Raw genomic sequence first — 18,702 nt, 5'->3', positions numbered from 1 at the left:
CTTGGCACCACCCAGGGACCAACTCACATGCACTGCAATGATGGCACCCTGCCTCGGTGCTGCTGGCATACTGACAGTGTAGAAGCACCACCAGCATTTCTCATCTCCATGGGCCCAGTAATCAGCTAGAGAGGGACCTTAACTTTAGTGTATTTATTTTCATTCTATTTGCTTTCCAAGGCAAATGAATTCCCATTCCACAGGTTTTAGTTTTACTTTTATAGGAGCTGTAAGAAGAGTGTTAAGTGTGACTGAAGATATTATCTCATGGCCTGTTGTGAAGCATCAACTCAACTCAGTTGAGAGCTCTGCTGTTCCTTTCTGAAATGAGACTGGGATGTAAATTCCCCTCTAACCCCTATCATGCATATTTGTTACTGCCACATTTAGAGTGCTTGCCACTGTACTTTGCACAGATGCTTTTAAGGCTGCTGACTGGTTTGGGGTCTTTTTATATGTCTAAATCAATTTAACATTCCAAAAAGAAGAAACAGACATCTCAAGCAGCTTTAAAGATGCTAAGCCAGCATTTGCTTTCTAAACTGAATGCTTCCCTAGAGGCACGTGTCAACTCTGCTTTGTTCCATCTCATAAATTTAACCTAGCAAGGCAAACATAGTTAATTCAGCTTCTTAATTTACTTATTTTTAATGGATGAATCCATTTAATGGCAAAATACAGAGAATAAATCATTAGAGCTTTTGTTTTCTTTTCTATATATTATCCCAGGATTTAAGATTTAAGATAAAGAAAAAGACAGTGTTTTTGGCTAGAGAAAAAGATTTCTATATCTTAGTTCTTTTATTTCTGAAAATAATTTTGTTAGGACCATCTGAATAGGTGGGGGAAATAACTAAAGGATCCGTCTTTATTTTAAGAACAAGGTTGAACTTACTACATGCTGCTTTTAGGGAGCGGTAGTTATGACGAACAGCTGTGACAGAAAATGTTGAATTTTGATCACAAATATTATTTATTAAAGCTTCTCTATTTTATTTCACAGGCCTCATTTTGTGGCCCTGCAAAATGGATAATATGCTCAGAACCTGTGCACAAAGGAGATGTTGGGAAACAGGGTGTGCAGCTTTAGTACAAATTGAGGAAGGCACAGGGGAATTATCCTGACAGGTACTCCATGCAACTTGGTAAAGTAATTAAAACCTACAGAGGTACCCATGCAAAATCAGAACTAATTTTGGCTCATCCAAACTGTTGGTTAGCCATTAAAACAAACTTCTGTTTTCCCTTATGTTTCATTTATTAATCTATACTATTAGAAAATAACATGACCAATATGATCAAGAAGAGCATTTTAATCACATACTCACTGTCCAGTGCAAAAATGTCTCAATGATCATCACTGAATTTATATCAATATCCACATCCAGTCGTAGCTTGCTTATTTCTCTAAAATTAACCTAGAAAGCTTGCAGGCTGGTTAAACATAGACGTTACTTGCCAAGATACAGAACAATAAAAGGCAGACCACATAATAAATTTGAATTCATGCCGTGGTTTTCCTGGTTGACCACTGGTAATTGAATTTAGCTCAATAACAATTAACCACCAAGGGACCAAGATTTGATGCAGCATTCTCTGGAGCTTGTTGTACTAAGATCTGCCTGACACACTAACCTCTGTGTGTGGGTGGTGTCAATTGTTCCACATCATACCAATTAACATAATCTCTTCTTTCCAACACTCATGACTACATAATGCCTTGTAAGGCGATACCAGATCAATCAGATTCTCTTGGGTTTTTCTTCTGTTCCATCCCTAAATAATAATAATTACTTGCCTTTCCTGTTTGATAAACCTCAATACTTCCGTGGGAAAAAAATGGCTAATTTATCAGTGTGCCAGGCAAAGGGGCATAACAGAGTAGAAAGTTCAGCCAAGAAAGTGATTATGGAAGTGAGATTAATTGTGCTGGGTAGAGACGGGCTGTGTCAGTACCTGCATTTAACTTACAAGAGAATGAAAAACAGCTGAAAGAAAGACTAGTAAGCTTTCACATCCTGATTCATAGTATATTAGTCTTGCCTATGTAAAAATGATATGAATTCACTACCAAAGTGCTGACTTTTTAAAGGTGAGGGAATACAGCAAGGACTATTTTTTTCATCCACTTCCTGTAATCTTGCTTACTTGACCAGGCTGACTGAAACCTCCAGTATAAAAAAAAGAAAAAAAAAGAAAAAAAAAAAAGAGCAAAGTTCTGTATTTCCTGCATCAACTGAATATATTTACTGTTTATCCCTCACATATTGAACCCCATGAGAAACCCTTTCAAAAAAACCTCAGTAAGGGGTGGCAGCATCTCCTTCAGATAGAAGAGAATATTCAGAAAATTTTATGTAAACTCATTGGCAGAGAGAAGCAGGCAAAATAGGTATGTGTTTTTTTCTTTCACATTTTTAAATTTAAAAATACAGACACTTAAAAGTAAGGAATGTAATGAGACAGAGTTCATATTGTCAACCTTAAATTAGGTGGCAGGGATCCCAGTTCATTGGATGACCAGCCTGCAAGGACCATGGGTCTTAACACCAACTTGTCTGAATCTGTCAGCAATCTAGCCGGTCAGTGCAGACAAGATAACCTTCTCACCTGACTGAGAATCCGACCACATTTCTTTCCGATTTTTTCCACCAAATCAAAGATTGGGAAGTTCCAGCTATTTAGCTGCTCCATCAGGGGATCCAAGTTGTCCATAACCAGAGGCTCAGGAGCAAGTACAGGCTTGTCCTATGCCAGAAATCAGAATAAAGAGGAATTTCAGTTCTGTGAAGCATCTCATGGAAAAATTTATGCTCTTAAAAACAAAGGTCACATTAACATCATCTGTAAGTCGATGGTACTTTACTCAGCTCAGTGGAGATGTCCCCATTTCTACCAGCCCTGCAGCTAGTCACTCTCATTTATAATTTGTTTCACTTCAATGAAAAGGAAATTCTGTATATGAAACATCAGTCTCTTAGCTTATCCATGAGACAAATTCATTTGTTCATTCATGGGATTCATTCATTCATTTCCAAGGGATTCTGTCTTCATTGCAAAATTTGCTACAGTACAGAGGGAAAAGTGCTTGGTTTCTATTTCCGCATCAGGAGCCATTCATTATAATCTAACATGGCTAATGGGGCTTGGTCCAAGCGAAGACTTGTACTTCTCAAAATGAAACCTACCTGTTTTTCAAGGTCTGCAAACAAAAGATGGGTTGTTCCCCTCCTTTCACATTTCTCCCTGTATACTTCCTTGAATTTCATTATTACTAAGAAACTGTAGATGAGTAAATGCCAAAATATCTCAAGAAAAATGTCTTCTCTCTGCATATCCAACCCCACAGATTACAATACATTTTTCAAGAGCTCATGCCATTTTAAATATATTAATTCAGTTGTACAACAGGCTGTAGAAAATTCGACTAAAAAAAGCTTTCCCTCTACATCTCACTCAAGCTTACAGCTGAATACAGTAGTTGTGAGAAGACAGCACTTGTTTACCATACTGCAATGTTCTTACGTTCAAGACATACACCAACAATAACATCACACAGCCCCCTCAGACAAGTGTTAACATATTTTAAAATAAGGACCACTGTATATTTTAGCCAAGATTGCAAGGCGATTAAGATTGAAGTGGCTGAACAGGAAAACTACATGTATCATGCTGGTAGCCTGAGAAGATAATTTCCTTCCAATCCATTCCCTTTAAAGGCAACGCTAACACAGAAGCCAAACATTTCAGAAATGTCTAATGCCAGATCCATAAACTTACATTTATTCATCAGAATAGATGGTTAGTGTTTCACAAGTGGCCAGTGCTTAGCAGCTCTCACACATTTCAATGGTTCCTTTCAATTCTTGAAAGTCAATCCTCCTACTGCAAGGTAGGAGCCTGCTGCAATTGTTGCTTAAAACCACAGCCACAATCTTTAGACAGCCCTAGGTTCGTTTTGGTTTATTTTTGTAGGGATTTGGGGTTTCTGGCTGTTTTGTTGGGGTTTTTTGTTTGTTTGTTTCCCAGTGTCAGTATACATTCAGTCTATTGTGTGAGTGGAAATTAAATAAGCTACCTCAGGTGGTATCAAGGGATGCAGAATGATGGTCTCAGGCGTGTATGTCCTACAGATGGATCCCTTCCGCATCTGCTCCTTGGAGCAATCTGTCTCATCATCATTTTGAACGATATCGCTGCTATCACTGTTGTTGGTCTCATAGTCAGAAGTGGCTTGCGCAGGATCATCTACGACACAAATCACAAAGCTTGTTGTGTGAACAGCAAGGATTGCATGAAAGTCATCCTGTGACCTTCTGAATAATAGCAACAGGATCTCTGACTCATTATACATATGTGCTGCTTGGCTGGGTTCAAAGTCAGACAATCTGTCCGAAGGCATTAAGCATATACCCTGCAGAGTGTAAAAAATGGGATCCAGTATTGAAGAGTGAGAAAAATTTTGAGGACCATTATTTGAGCTGACTAGTTAGATGAGGAAACCTGTATTTCCTTTATATTTTAACTCTATTCTTCATTAGCATTTTGCACATGTTGTACATACAAAAGGGAAAGGAGCCTCGAAGACAATTTGTATGGTCTCACCTATGTATGTTCTCCTTTTCTGACAGACAGGCATATCTGCTCTTTCAATGAATGATTATTGAATGTTAAGTTATGAGGAATTTTTGATGGACAAAGAATTACCTGTTCTGTTCAGGGTGTGTGTGGTACCATCATTTCTATCTAGTGTCCCATCACCAGCTTCTATTTGGTTATAGGGCCTGCCACAGCTGAAATACATCAAGAAACATGCACAATATAAAGAACCACGCACATTAGACAGTCTCATGTAAAATGATTTCCTGCTGACTGTGTAAGATTATGTCATGCAGTATAAGCTATGGTATAGGGTGCATTCTCCAGACAAAATTACAAGAGCAAGCTGAAGTTTTATTGGAAGTCAGGAATGTAAAAAGACAAAATACAAAAAGACCTTGAACTAAATGGCCACCACCATTAATTTTGTGTTGCCAACAGTAAACCTACACCATGTGATATTTTTTAAATGATTTTTTTTATTCCCTGAGTTTATCAGTACAAAGAAATCCCTTGGGTTTGTACTACAGCTGCCCTATAAACATGAATTCAAATGATGAAAATGTGCCAGAGTGCCATACAATCTAAATGTTGTGGCTTTGCTCTTCTTTTCTTGCTTAAAACTTGAATATGTTCCTCTTAAGGAGGAAAAAGGTATTTTGCAATTACTTCAGTGACAACGTACCAAGTACATCAGAACCATAGGGGCGTTTTGGACAGAACATGAGGTGAGTGATCAGGCATCCACACATTCAGCAATGAGACTAGAAGACAGAGTTTCCTTCATCATTCCCAGAACAGAAAGACATTGTGGGAGAGATCACAGTATCCTGGTCTTTCTAAATGACTGGCTCTTCTTTCCCAGTAAAATGCTTTATTCCTTGTGTGTGATTCCCTTTAAGCCTTAAATGTGAACATCAATACCAGATGGAACATTTTAAATTACAATGTCCCAATATGACTGAGTGTAGGACCTGAAGGAACAATGATATATCATGAAAACGTGAGAGAACCTAAAAATCAGAAGCCTTAGTTAGCAGTATTATATCAATCGATCCATGAAAACCTGACATTTTAACATTTCTTTGTCTGGTTTGAGTCAGTATTTTGTAGCATATCTCATACGTAACAGCCTTTGAAAAGCAAATATTATGAAATTATTTTGATTGGTCAAACTCTGTAGTAGGAACTTTGCATCAATGTCAGTTCACCATAGAAAAATGGCTGAAATCCTATGTCAGATGGGTTTTAACTGGATCACCCAAAACATATTCTGGAGCTTGGTATGCGCTACAAACATAAGGAATTCCTGAAAGAATTTTAAATAAAAATACAAATCTGTATACAATGATACTTGCAGCGCACAGCCAAGCAAATAAATCTAGTATCACTCAGGTCTATAAACAAGATGAAAAAAAATTATTTACTTCTCCCTCCCACATTCCATGTGATTTCCATAAGGTCAATGCTAACAAGCCAAAATGTAAGAGAAAGAGAGCCTTTGGTTGGTTGTAATGTTACAAGGCTTTTGTGTCATTATGAGTGCACCTCTTTATTTCCGGAAAATATGCAAACTCACACTGATTTAATATGTATGGCCCACATAAAACACTGCATTAAAAAAAAAATAAAATTGCTAATCTATCTAGCAGAACACTTGAAATCTGCTCTATGTCAGAAGGAAACATGCCTATGCAAGTTTAACTCAATCCCCTTCATGCGCAGGCATTATAATGTACTCCTTAATCGCAGGGTTGTTTAACATTTTTTCCACAGGATTCCTGACTCATTCACTAAGCAGAATTAAACCCCATTGTTTAAAAGTTATTTTAACAGCATTGCCTAGTATATGTTCTTCTTTAATGCATTTTTCAAGCTCTGCTGTCCTATGACATTTCAATTTTTAATTACAGTAAAACTGCTATCTTGATCCCACTGACTGGGTGGATCTGGTTTAAAACACTGAACCCATCAGGAGTTCATTTCCTCTTTGTTATTGTTAGGGAAGGGGTTAGTTTGGTGATGGCAGAGGTTTGCTGGCTTGTATTATTTCCTAGCAAGGCAGGTTTTTTGGAAGTTAATGTAGGGGATTGCATACCATGAAGACTAGCAATCTACAATGTGAAAACTCAAATATTAAATGAACAAATTTTAATTTTCAGTGGTCATTAATTTAACTCCCTCAGCTTGTCTCAGCCATTTAACCTCTGGGTTTTTTTGTGGGGTTGGGTGTTTTAGGTTGTTTTTTTTTTAAAAATTGTGTTTACATTACTAAGGGGTGCATTATTTGTGTGTTGTTGGTTGAGCTTGTATCTGTGGATATGACATCTCTATATACTAATGCCTAGAAATGTGACAGTGCTTATGATTTTTCAATGGATGTTAAAGGAACAGTAACTATTTATAACAGTGGGTGCTAATTCTATTAGCAGACATTACACCATAAGATTTTAAATAATATGTTTGTTTCAAATAATCAACATCATAGTCTATGCCAGCAATGTAACAATTGTGATGCTCATGCAGTCTAAGCATTTGAAAACAAGGAAATCGAGAACATAAATATGCTACGCAACCTATGTAGAACCCATAAGACAGTAGCTGCACGAAAGCTAATGATCGTTTAACCCATGATTACATTGAAACCAAAATCTACACCTATCAAGAAAATATATTTCATTACTATCTACAACAACCTTATCCTGATTTAATTTTTTTAGACATTTTTTATACAACTCAACTTCTTTTTAATAGAAGGCTTCCTAGTTAAGGTGATAACAATTTGTTGAAGCAGTAATAATGGTACAGTTTAATAAGCCAGTAGCACATTTATGGTATATTTCTTACGTGTAATCCGGTTTTCATTTCAAATGAATCAGTGCAAGTCCCAGTTTTGCATCACTTTTGGAAAACATTTAAAAGCACTTACTTTCTATTTAGTCACCTAAATACTTAAAAGCCTGTCAGGATTCTCGTCTGAGCTCCAGTGAGGATGACTCCCTTGAGAAAACCTGCAATCTTAGTTTTGACTTTCTCACACCCACTTCCTAGCCCTGCACACAGGATACCAAGACATATCCAAAGTCATGTGACTGAAGCCAGAAACAAAAAACTTTCCAGAGATAGTAAAAATTAACATTTAACCCAGCCTCAGATGATATGCTGTCTGCTGGCTAGCAAATAATCACAAATCATTCACTACTATGATTAAAAGTAACACCTAATGAGTAAGGTAACCTTGAAACTGCACTGGAACAGGGTTCTAAATACCAGTGTTTCCCAGTATTCTAAACTGGACACATATTTCAAACTCCAGTAACCTAATTCAGCAACTGAATCCTTTCCGAGAACATAAGAAGAACAACTTTCTTTCCAAAATGCTGATTTTGCAGAGCAGGTCTGTGTAATCTAATAATGGGCTAATTTAAAGTGTGAAATGAAACTGTGTTACTGTAACTCTTAGCAGTACAAAGAACTCAGCTGCAGCTGATTTCTGAAAAAAATCCCAATGCTACATAATCTGACTGTCTATAGAGAGGACATGATCCACTCCTGCGAGAGTGCTCAAAACTATATACTCTTCAAACGTTGTTGGCTTTTAAACCTAGCAGTCAGATTTTTCTATCAAACACCAGGTGCTTGCTGTGAAAGGCTTGGCCTGTGACCTGAAAGTGACTGTTTACATTAAGGGCATGACGTGAGAAACACAAATTAACAGGAAATCTGACTTTAGGATCTGCAAGTTGTTGACAAAGAATTTATTTATGAATTGTGCATCTGACATGAGTAAAAACTATAAAAGTAGCTAACTGTCTTGCACTTTAAAAGCACATTGTAGCATCAATCCACACAGTTACTCATATACTAAGAACTACTTAGATATGGTGAAGTATCAATACATAATACCATAGAAAATCACAAAAACTTACATGTGGGCCAAAAGAACTTGTTCATAAGAACAACATGAAATGATTCCAATTCATGCCAAATTACAGTCTCACCTGCTGCAGATGACAGAAGGGCTGATAATAGGGTCTGACAGGCTAGGTGCACTCTGAGTAGAAGTTAAGACTTTGTGTGGCTTTAAGCCTTGCTTGGTGTCAGTATCGGTAGAGTCTGGAAATGACACTGAAGATGTTTTTCCAGTAGGACTTGTGGCCGGTGTCCCCTGAATTGGTGAGTGGCATGGGGAGGTGAGAGGTGAAATATTTGGTGGAATACCTGGCAAAATAAAAGGAGAGTCTTGACAGTTAACAGAAGTGGCAGATAGTTGTACAAGTTCACCGTGCAGAAATGTTCCTCTTGAGATGTGCAGGTACCAGCACAGCTTTCAAATGGAAAAATAAGAGAAAACCCTCCACTCTGACCCAAGCCCATGGCTGTCACAGAGAGATGAAACTCCATTATATCAGCCACTTCTACCTGCTGAAGATCTGGCTCAAAACACGAAGCATATTCTCCCTGTTGAGCAGGATGCACTAACTGGCAGGTATGAAATTAAAGGCATGCATTAGGTCATGACTACTGATAACAACATGTTCTAGTGACAGAGACACCAAACTCCAAACAGGCAGTTCCTAGACCCATCTGCCATTTCTCTTTGCTTCACCGTCTCCACCTGTAAAGCAGGGACAAGAAAGGCTTGCACACATTCCCAGCAAATTTAAATTTCTACATGTGTAAAGACTAGCAACAAACCAAAAAAGCAATATTTAGTAGTCATCCATAATATGAACATAAAATCTTGCACTTATGGTGCCATTTCTGCATTCTGCACAGATTTCAGCTTTGATCTTACATAGCTTATTTTTCAATATCAGTTGCTCATGATGGGAGACATGAGACCATTACCTGTACCACATGGTGTTGTACTCCTGAGCTAGTGTACCAGAAACTGCCAATATCCACATGTGCAACCACTAGCAAGATGCAGTTCTTTCTGTCCCTTATTCTGTATAAACACCATTGCCAAGATGAAATGCATCAGCCAGTCCAGTGTTTGAGACAAAGTGCCACCTTCTTTTTGAATCCACTTTACCTTTTTTTAGTCTCAAACAAAAAGGTTCCATTCACAATAAAGCACAGAGGAGCAAAATCTGTCTTAAAAGGAAATTCATGGATTGACTTCTGTCCTGTTTTAAAGTTTGTAGGAACTCAGCCCCAGTTCATTTACCATGTTCATCTTCAAAGCCAAATCATATAAAGACTTAGGAACTTCAACTAGTTTTATGTTTGAATTGTGCCCACTATCTAAATGGATTCCAGATACAAAAATTATCTTGGAATAAGGCAGTATTTTGATCTAAGTTTATGAAATACTAACCTTGCAGGATATATGTGTACAGTTCTGGTGTTTTTTCCTGATAAAAACTGTGATATGAGGTTAAAATGTGATTTGCTGTTTACAATCCAAGAGTTAAAAACAATCTCTGACAGCAACCACACTGTAATTTTGAGATATCCAACATCTCCTAGTTTTGATTAGGGTTATTTCTTCAGCAAACATGTGGTATGTATTACTGTCTTAATTCAATGATTGCAACTACAATATTATGCCAGTCTTGAGATCAGAAACCTACAGCCTACAGAGCAATTAAAAAGTTATCAGATGGCCATGACCTATGGAAATTGCTTTAAAATACAGGAAGCCTCTGTTTCACATTTACTAATTATTTGACATATCTGCTTTCTATCCAACAAAAATATGTCTTTAAAAACATTTTGCAGTCTGCTAGTTGCACAGGGGATTGAGTTGGATTATTTTCTATCTATGAGCTACACATTAGCAGATAATCTTCATGACTGTTAGAGAATACAGTATATATGGTCATCTTTCAACCATTTAAAGCAAGTACTGTGAATGTAAACAGCAATTTTCACAATAGTATTTTGAATTGCAGCTGGCTTTCTCCTGTTGAAATATTCTCGGTTGTGTTTTTATTTTTTTTAAGAGTAAATTGCCAGGATGAGTAACCAAAAATAAGTTTATCAGAAAAATGCAAACCTATTTTCAATAATCCAACATTTAACCGTATGTTGGCAAAAGTGAGAGAAAGCATGCCTTGCTACAACAAGGAATTTTGAACAATCAGGATAGGAGAAGAATAACAATACATGTAGAATTTTTTTAGAAGTACAGTCATCTGCTTAGGTCCTCCAGAACTTTTACACATGTGCAGTGTTGAAGAAATAAAACAGTAACTTCAATGTGATGTGAAATTACATATGAAAACATTTGAGTTTTCTTCAGAGGTTTGCCAAAAGAGGTATAGCTAGTAGTATTTTAAAATGCTAATTTTACCATGCATAATTAAAGACATACTTCATAAACTAACAGATTTACAGATTTAGCTAGATCAACTTCCACTGAGAATTATTACATATTGCCAATTGAGCTGATATATAAAAGCCTAATTTGTAGTAACTAGTGCAAATTGAAGCAATTCTTTAGTTGGAACACAAATAAATCATAATTAAAAATCATGATGGTAAACGGTCTAAAACATCAATCTTCTGCTTAAAATGTTGAGCTAAATTTTTATTCCTGTCAATCAGGAATTGCTTGTGATGGAATGCAGTTCTCCATTCATCATGGGGGAGCTTACATATCTGCGCGATAGAGATGACTATTAACACTTTCTGGAAGCAGAAGAGACTGAATGTAAAACTGACGAGGTTGGTAAGTCTTGTTTTCCAAGTATAAAATATTATACACACACCCCCTGCTTTCAAGTTAATGGGTTAATCTCTGAAAATCACAGGTCTAAACTGGATTTATTCTAAAACAAGTTCCTGGGTCCTTGGTACTATATCTCCATTATTTTCCAGGTTTGATTTTATTCATTTGCCTATATGCATGTTACCTTTTAAGATAATAATACGTTACTTAATCTTCACTGTGGTATAACAAAGCAGCTTCTGTACAAGAGGAAATTAAATAAACTCTTCAGTTTGAAAAGGAGATGCGATGTGACAATGCTAGTAATTGTGCAGCCATATCTTCAAACTAAATTGGGATTCTCTGACTTCTCGATGTCAGGCTTCAGGCATCTATCAATTTCCATCTGATGTCTGGGTGGCCAGTATCTCTGAGTAACATTATCTCAACATTATTCCATGTTTGGGAAAAAAACCAGGCTGATTTAAAAAAGGAAGGCCTTGTGATCATTTTGAATTGCAAGTTAAAGCATGGATAAACATTATTTTATCCTGCATTTGTACAGGGAAGAAAACCACATTACTGCGGATTAAGACTGCTTCATGGCTCTCATATCGCATAGTTCACTATCAATTAAGAAGTCATCTTCTCAATTTCTTTCCTTCAGTTAAAGCAGGAGTCATCTTTTTAAAGGCTCAAAAAGCTGAGTAAAAAGCCCCATATTTCCCATTTCTAAAAATCAGTAAGTCTACCTGGAATTTCTCAATAATGAATATACAGTGACAGACCTCTGAGCTACAATGGCTTTGTCTGGGATATGTTTGTGTAAGACGGGTCAGTCGCTGCCTAGAGCTCCAAATGGCATAATGTATGTTGTGCTTCAGGAAATCTCAGTCAGGCAATACAGACAGACAGTCTAACAAATGTTACAGAAAACACCCTGTTCTCAGCCTTGTTGTAGTGAAGGGAATTACATGGATATAAATGACAACACAATTTACTATCGCACTTGCCGCATCGTGTCATGACTAACCCCTATAAATCATAAATGTCAAAACATTTACAATGGCATCACTATGAGCTATGGTATTTTAAGCCAATTTGTGTGTGGTTTTTTTTTTAAATAAAGGAAGTAACTATATTTATATTCATGGAAAAGTAAGAAAAGACACAGATTGGACAGAGATCAAAAGCAGCTGCATGTGCTAGTCCCAGAGAAGCAGCTAAGCAAGCCTGACAGAGCCATGGGTGCCACTCACCTTGTCGGCTCTGCCTTTTGGCATTCAGGTGGTTGGTAGAAGACATGGCGTAGGAGGTGGAGAAGGACCTGCTCTTCGTGATTGTCATCAGAATTGAACTGTTCCAGGAGTCACTGCTGCAAAAACAGAGCACAAACAAGCATCATTTGACACAGTAAAAAGCCTCAAAAGTAAAAATTTTGAGATGTTAGGAGCCACAGCAAGAAGTATGTGATACTGAAATAGAATAAAATCCAACAAGAAAAACAGCATCTATCTACTGGCTGAACTGCTATTTGTGAGGCGCTCAGTATTGTATTCAGCAAAAATATTTACAATGCAGACGCTCCAAAGCTGGACTTCCTTCAGCACTGAGGCCTGCTCCCTTCACTTATACAAAGATGTCTTCACTATATTGTCCTGACAATACAAAGAGGCTTAAAAGTTGACTTGAAATAAATTTATATTCTCTTTTAATGACTTCTTACAAGAGCCAGAAGTCCCAGAAGTTCTCAGCAAAACTGAAAAATCAATCTCCTCGACTCCTCCGCTGCAACCACCGAGGCGGATCCCCAGTAACCCTTCGGGCACTGGAGGAGCTCCTCAGGCAGCGGGAAGAGGCTCGGAAGAGCCCTGCATTGCTGTTGCTGGTGGTGCGCCTCTTCTCTGGGTGAAGCACTTCTTGTTCTAGCCAACTGAAACACATGCTGCATCTCAAAAAACAGTTATATTGACAGACCCTGAAGACATTGGTCACTGATCCAAGAGAAACTCACTGAAGGAAAATAGGGTGCATGTGTCTCTGTGTGTGTGTAACAAATGCTAGTCCCCTACAACAGGATGGGTGCATGCTTTCAGCCTTCTGGCTACCACTGCATGCCAGAAGAGGCCACATACTTCTGTAAAGCAATATAACTGTATTTATCATTGTTTTCCTGAATGACACTCATAAAATGCAGGAACATAGCAATGGCTTTTTTCATGAGGCCTATGACTTCTCTGGATAGATCTGCTAGGCCTCTCAGGCTCCCTATTCCCCTCACAGCCTCACATCTAAGTGATGAAACAGCACGCGAGGCAGAAGACAGCATTTTAAAGTGGCCTAGTCCCAGCTGAACTTAAAAAAAAAGAAAAGTGTTCTGAAAGAAGAAAGCATGTAACATTGTCTTAACTCTACAATCACCTTATTGTTTTGGAAGAGCATGCACTACCTACAAAAAATATTTGCTGTCTTCACTGGTCCAAATTCCTATAATCTGTGATTAAATGAGACAAAGAAAGAATCCAGCTGGGTTTTTTTAATTGTTTTGTGGTTTTGTTTCTTTAATTGACAGGAAGAATATAACACACTGGCCTACTGTAAAGAAAAGCCAAAGCAAAACAAACCAATCCTGCCTGCTCCCCCCCCACCCCCTTCTTTGACTTCTAGACTAGAAGACTAGAAATCAAGATTTCTTTTTTCCCCCTTCAGTTCAAAATTTTCCTTGAAAGCAAATCTATATTGTTCTGCCAAAATTTTTAAATTAAGTTGGATTTATAGGATTCATTTTTCCCTCTTCTGGAATAAACACTGTTTCTCCTACTGTAAGAGAAGAACTGCAAACAGTAGGCTGGGAAGCTTGACAGAACTATAATTATACAATTGGTGACATTAAATGTAGGAAGAATTGATAGCCTGCTTAGTTGGCTCATCATGTAGAGTTATATAGCAACTTTAGAAAAGGACCAACAATAATATTTAATTTTTCTCCTTCTCTCTCTGATTCCCATCTTAGCATGCTTATGTACTATGTGAGAGTCTGGGATCAACAGTATAAATCAAATGCACCCTGGGAACCACAGGCCAGTGACTGAAGAACACATCCATTTGGTTATAGCTTCTTTATATTTACTTTTACTGATATACATGGGACTCCTCACAAAGGGAACTTTGGCTAATCATATATTTTTCTTGCATCAGAGTACTCTGCAGGCTGCCTTGAGCACCTCGGCACCCTACATGAGAGCTTCCTCTATGGTAAAGGTTTATGTATCTGGAAGAAAGACTGACCAGGGCAGCTCTCCAGGGCTGCATTCACTCAGGCTATCCAACACCAAACACTGGTGACCTTCTTAGGTCCTATTCTTTACTACTGTACCAAATTCTGAATTGCAGAAAAACATGTGAGTCTTCTGATATTATGACTCTGAAGTCACTTCTTGAATTTGGTGCTTCTGCTCTGGTCTTACTTGCCCCAAAGTAAGTCTCCACAATCTCTCCTCATCTACCAGCTCCAAGATGATAGTCCTTGCTGAGGTGGAGAGGGGACCTGAACTTTATTCTCACAAGGTGGCACCGTAACGACCAGGCTGCATGACTGCCCTCTGCCCTTCTCTGGAAGGCTCTTCTGCTTTCTGACTAGAAGAGAAAAATATTCATGGAGCCAGAAAGGAGGAAATCCTGTTGAAATAGCTATGCAACATATTGTAGTTAACAGTGCATGGGACCCAAACCTCTCTTCTTGCAGATGAGCACCCCTCCAACAAGACTAACATCCACGTGACTCCTTTACTGGCTGCTACTGAATTATCTGCCACAGCCCCTGTGGAGAGTTAAATGCAGCTCAACTCAGGCTATCTGGTAGCATGGAAGTCCCAAGATGTGAGGTACCTAGGTCTGAACACCCTCAGGCAGAGAAGCAACTTTATTAGGGGGTCCATGGCAAATGCCTGAAACCAGTCAGCTGCTGGCTGTAAGCAGCTGAGCAAACACAACTTCTCTCTCTCCATTTCATGGGAGGACTATGTATTTTAATGATACTGGCTCAGGGATTGGGCCCTGAGAACAAGAGAATGGGTAAGAGTGAGCAGGGAATACCTAAGTGGTATAGTCAGTCATGAGGTACAACAGGCATAAGATAAAACCCCATCTCTACAGAATATTGAGAACTAGTGTGCTTCTGAATAACTCTAAAAAACTTTCAGGGACATGCTTTAGGAACTAAATTTTGGTTTGGGAACAAAATGGAGTAGGTAGGTATCTCAGCCTATGTAAACTGCTTTGCAGATGTAATGCTCTGTTTCTATGATGCACTATATGAATATAACCTTAAAGTGTACATTTCATGATAGAATCCAGAACCCTTTTTCCAGGCAAAACAAATAACGTACAATTCCTCAAGTGATCTTGCTGAAATTCCTTTCAAGGCTTTATTAATTATTGCTTTGTAGTTGTGACTCTTCCAGTACCACCACCTGCTTACAGAACCCTTGAAAATATGGGGCATCTTAAATGAGTCAGTAAATAAATACTTCATAAGTAGAAGCCGGCACTCAGTTCTGCTCCTCAGTAAAACAGCTGCGTGTATTTCTTGTGGCGAATTAGGAAAAGCCTTTTAACTAGATGAGATAGTTAGGATTCTGAATCCCAGAAGCTAAACTCTGTAGTCAATGGGAAAGAAATGTTCTACTGCAGTGCTTAAAGTTAGGGAAAGCACAGCAACCATCCTGCAAGAAAACTTTACACTGCCCATTTTATTTTCAGCTTTGCTTTTCCAGTTCTACTAGCAAATCTTCCTGTATTAGGTTTGCATGGTAATGTTTTGGTAGCAGGGGGGCTACAAGTGTGGCTTCTGTGAGAAGCTGCTAGAAGCTTCCCCCATGTCTGATAGAACCAGTGGCAGCCAGCTCCTGGCCAAGGCTGAGCCCATCAGTGATGGTGGTAGTGCCTCTGGGGTAATGTATTTAGGAAGAGGACAAAGTTCACAGCAATTGCATCCAAAGAGAGGAGTAAGAGTATGTGAGAGCAACGACTCTGCAGACACTAAGGTCAGTGAAGGAGGAGGGCAGGAGGTGCTCCAGGCACCAAAATAGAGGTTTCCCTGTGGCCTGTGGTGAAGACCATGGTGGGACAGGCTGTTCCCCCGCAGCCTACAGAGGTTAATGGGTATAGAGGGGACCCACACTGGAATAGTCTGTTCCTGAAGGACTGCATCCTGTGGAAGGGATCCATGCTGCAGCAGTTCATGAAGAACTGTAGCCCATGGGAAGGACTCGTGTTGGAGAGGTTCACGGAGGACTGTTTCCTGTGGGAAGGACCCCACGCTGGAGCAGGGGAAGAATGTGAGGAGTCCTTCTCCTGAGGAGGAAGGAGTGGCAGAAAGAGTGATGAACTGATGGCAACCCCCATTCCCCATCCCCTTGCACCGCTGTGGGGGAGGAGGCAGAGAAAATCAGGAGTGAAGTTAAGCACGGGAAGAGTGGAGGGGTGGGGGGAAGGTGTTTTTTTTATGATTTGGTTTTATTATTTATTATCCTACCCTGATTTGATTGGTAATAAATTAAATTGATTTTCCCCAAGTTGAATCTGTTTTGTACATGACAGTCACTGGTGAATGAACTTTCCCTGTCCTTAACCTTCACCCATGAGCCTTTCATTATATGTTTTCTCCCCTGTCCAGCTGAGGCAATCGTAGAGCAGCTGTGGTGGGCACCAGATGTCCAGTCAGGGTCAACCCAGTACACTTCCTTTGTAATTTTACTTCTAGATTATACATGGGGTTTTTTTCCCCAATGGTAACAAATCTACTTTCTTCTCTTCACTAAATTGTGTTTTGACTTGCCTAACTCAATTGTTTTTATTTACCATCTACTGCTACTATTGCATTTGCATGAGTTCATTCAGGGAACCCTAAGCCCTTCTTATATTCTGGAATTAAGTTTGTACAGGGGATGCAGGGCAAGTACAGTGCTCTATGGTCTGTATGTGTATTTTAGGAAGGTCCACTTAAAATCAGCGTTTGTGTTCTGGAGGCTAGTATCTAGAGGATGGAGAAAGGCTTTATGAACCAATCTAATGACAGGACCACATCATTAGATGTGTTCTTAAAAGTGACGTTCAGCAGCTGGGTTACTTGTTAGAACTTTTTCTTGGCTGGACAATATCCATGGAGGAAATTGCTTTGTTTCCAATTTTATTGTACAATTCTGCACTTTGCTAGCATCAATAATTATTATTTTTTTTAAAAAATGCTTCCCAATAATAGGAATAGTTTTGGCATAATCTGACTAAAAAATTTGGAATACCACTACTTTGGCAACCTGATGTAGAGAAACATAAGGAAGCAGTTCTAACACACTTTGGAGTCAGCATTTTTAAATGAGGGACATCATCACACAGAACCAAAGAAATTTGTCCAAAGAGACATAAAAGAGAGAGAAGGTAATTTGTAACCTGGATGAAGATGATTCATGAGGTTTGATGCTGGCACTACGATCCCTTCTTACTGGAGCTGGCTCCAGTGTTGGTAGTCCTGTGGCTGATGTTGTTGTGGTCCAAGTTGAGGACACTCGCCTCAGCAGTCCTGGAGGCAAACTTCTCCGTAAGCGCTAGAGAGAAATCAGTTGCTTAGAGTTATACAGGCTTAAAAAAAAACTTTAAACATGCAGAAGAACTTTTCCATTTGATTAATTCTGCCTGGCAACACCTAGTGGGGTATCTTAAATCTGCATTCTCCCAGGTATTATGGTGCCTACCTTTTATTCAAATCAACACAGCTGATGCTTTAAATGCTTGGGGGGTCTAGACCAGTCTCCCTATTTTAAGTTAAAAAAAGGTATATATCCACAACCACATAGTCACAAATGTTCAACACCTGCAGCTCTCACTGGAGTCAGCCAGTGTTCATTGTGCTCTTTAAAAATTTTGGTCTTACATGATGTGGCCAAAGGCACTTAAACAAGTCGTCAGGGCCAGAAAGGTGACAGAGGGATTAGAGCATCTGCCATAGAAGGAAAGGCTGAGATAGCTGATATTGCTCAGTTTGGAGAAGAGATGGCTCAGGGGAGATCTTACCAATGTACATATATATATAAATACCTGAAGGGAGGGTGTAAAGAAGATGAAGCCAGGCTTTTTCCAGTGATGTCCAGTGACAGGACAAGACACAATGGGTCACAAACTGATATATAAGAAATTCCATTTAAAGGTAAGAAAGTATTTTTTACTGTGAGGATGACTGAACACTGAGAGAAGCTGCCCAGAGAGGCTGTGGAGTCTACAGCCATGGAGATCTCAAAACCCAACTGGACATCCTCCTGAGCAACCAGCTCTAGGCTGAGCCTAAAGAAACCTGCTCCAGGGTCAACTTGCTTAAGCTGAGGGATTGGACTAGATGATCTCTGGACTGGACTAGAAGATCTCCAGATGTACTTTCAGCCTCAGCTACC

At 38.9% G+C, this 18,702-nt stretch overlaps 1 protein-coding gene across 1 annotated transcript in view; it reads right to left on the bottom strand.

Moving 5' to 3' along the window:
- The window catches only part of PDE3A (phosphodiesterase 3A), a 263,210-nt gene that overhangs the window by 32,206 nt on the left and 212,302 nt on the right, over positions 1 to 18,702 (bottom strand). Inside the window, exons 4-9 of the mRNA XM_037389254.1 lie at positions 17,708 to 17,862; positions 12,517 to 12,632; positions 8,601 to 8,820; positions 4,708 to 4,793; positions 4,079 to 4,248; positions 2,611 to 2,748 (exon numbers count right to left, since the gene is read on the bottom strand). Of these exons, the coding sequence (XP_037245151.1) occupies positions 2,611 to 2,748; positions 4,079 to 4,248; positions 4,708 to 4,793; positions 8,601 to 8,820; positions 12,517 to 12,632; positions 17,708 to 17,862 (885 nt within the window). The remainder of the gene's footprint in view (positions 1 to 2,610; positions 2,749 to 4,078; positions 4,249 to 4,707; positions 4,794 to 8,600; positions 8,821 to 12,516; positions 12,633 to 17,707; positions 17,863 to 18,702) is intronic.

This window comes from Falco rusticolus, chromosome 5 (assembly GCF_015220075.1).
Source record: "Falco rusticolus isolate bFalRus1 chromosome 5, bFalRus1.pri, whole genome shotgun sequence".
Taxonomy (NCBI): domain Eukaryota; kingdom Metazoa; phylum Chordata; class Aves; order Falconiformes; family Falconidae; genus Falco; species Falco rusticolus.
This window is presented reverse-complemented; position numbering and strand designations above follow the sequence as displayed.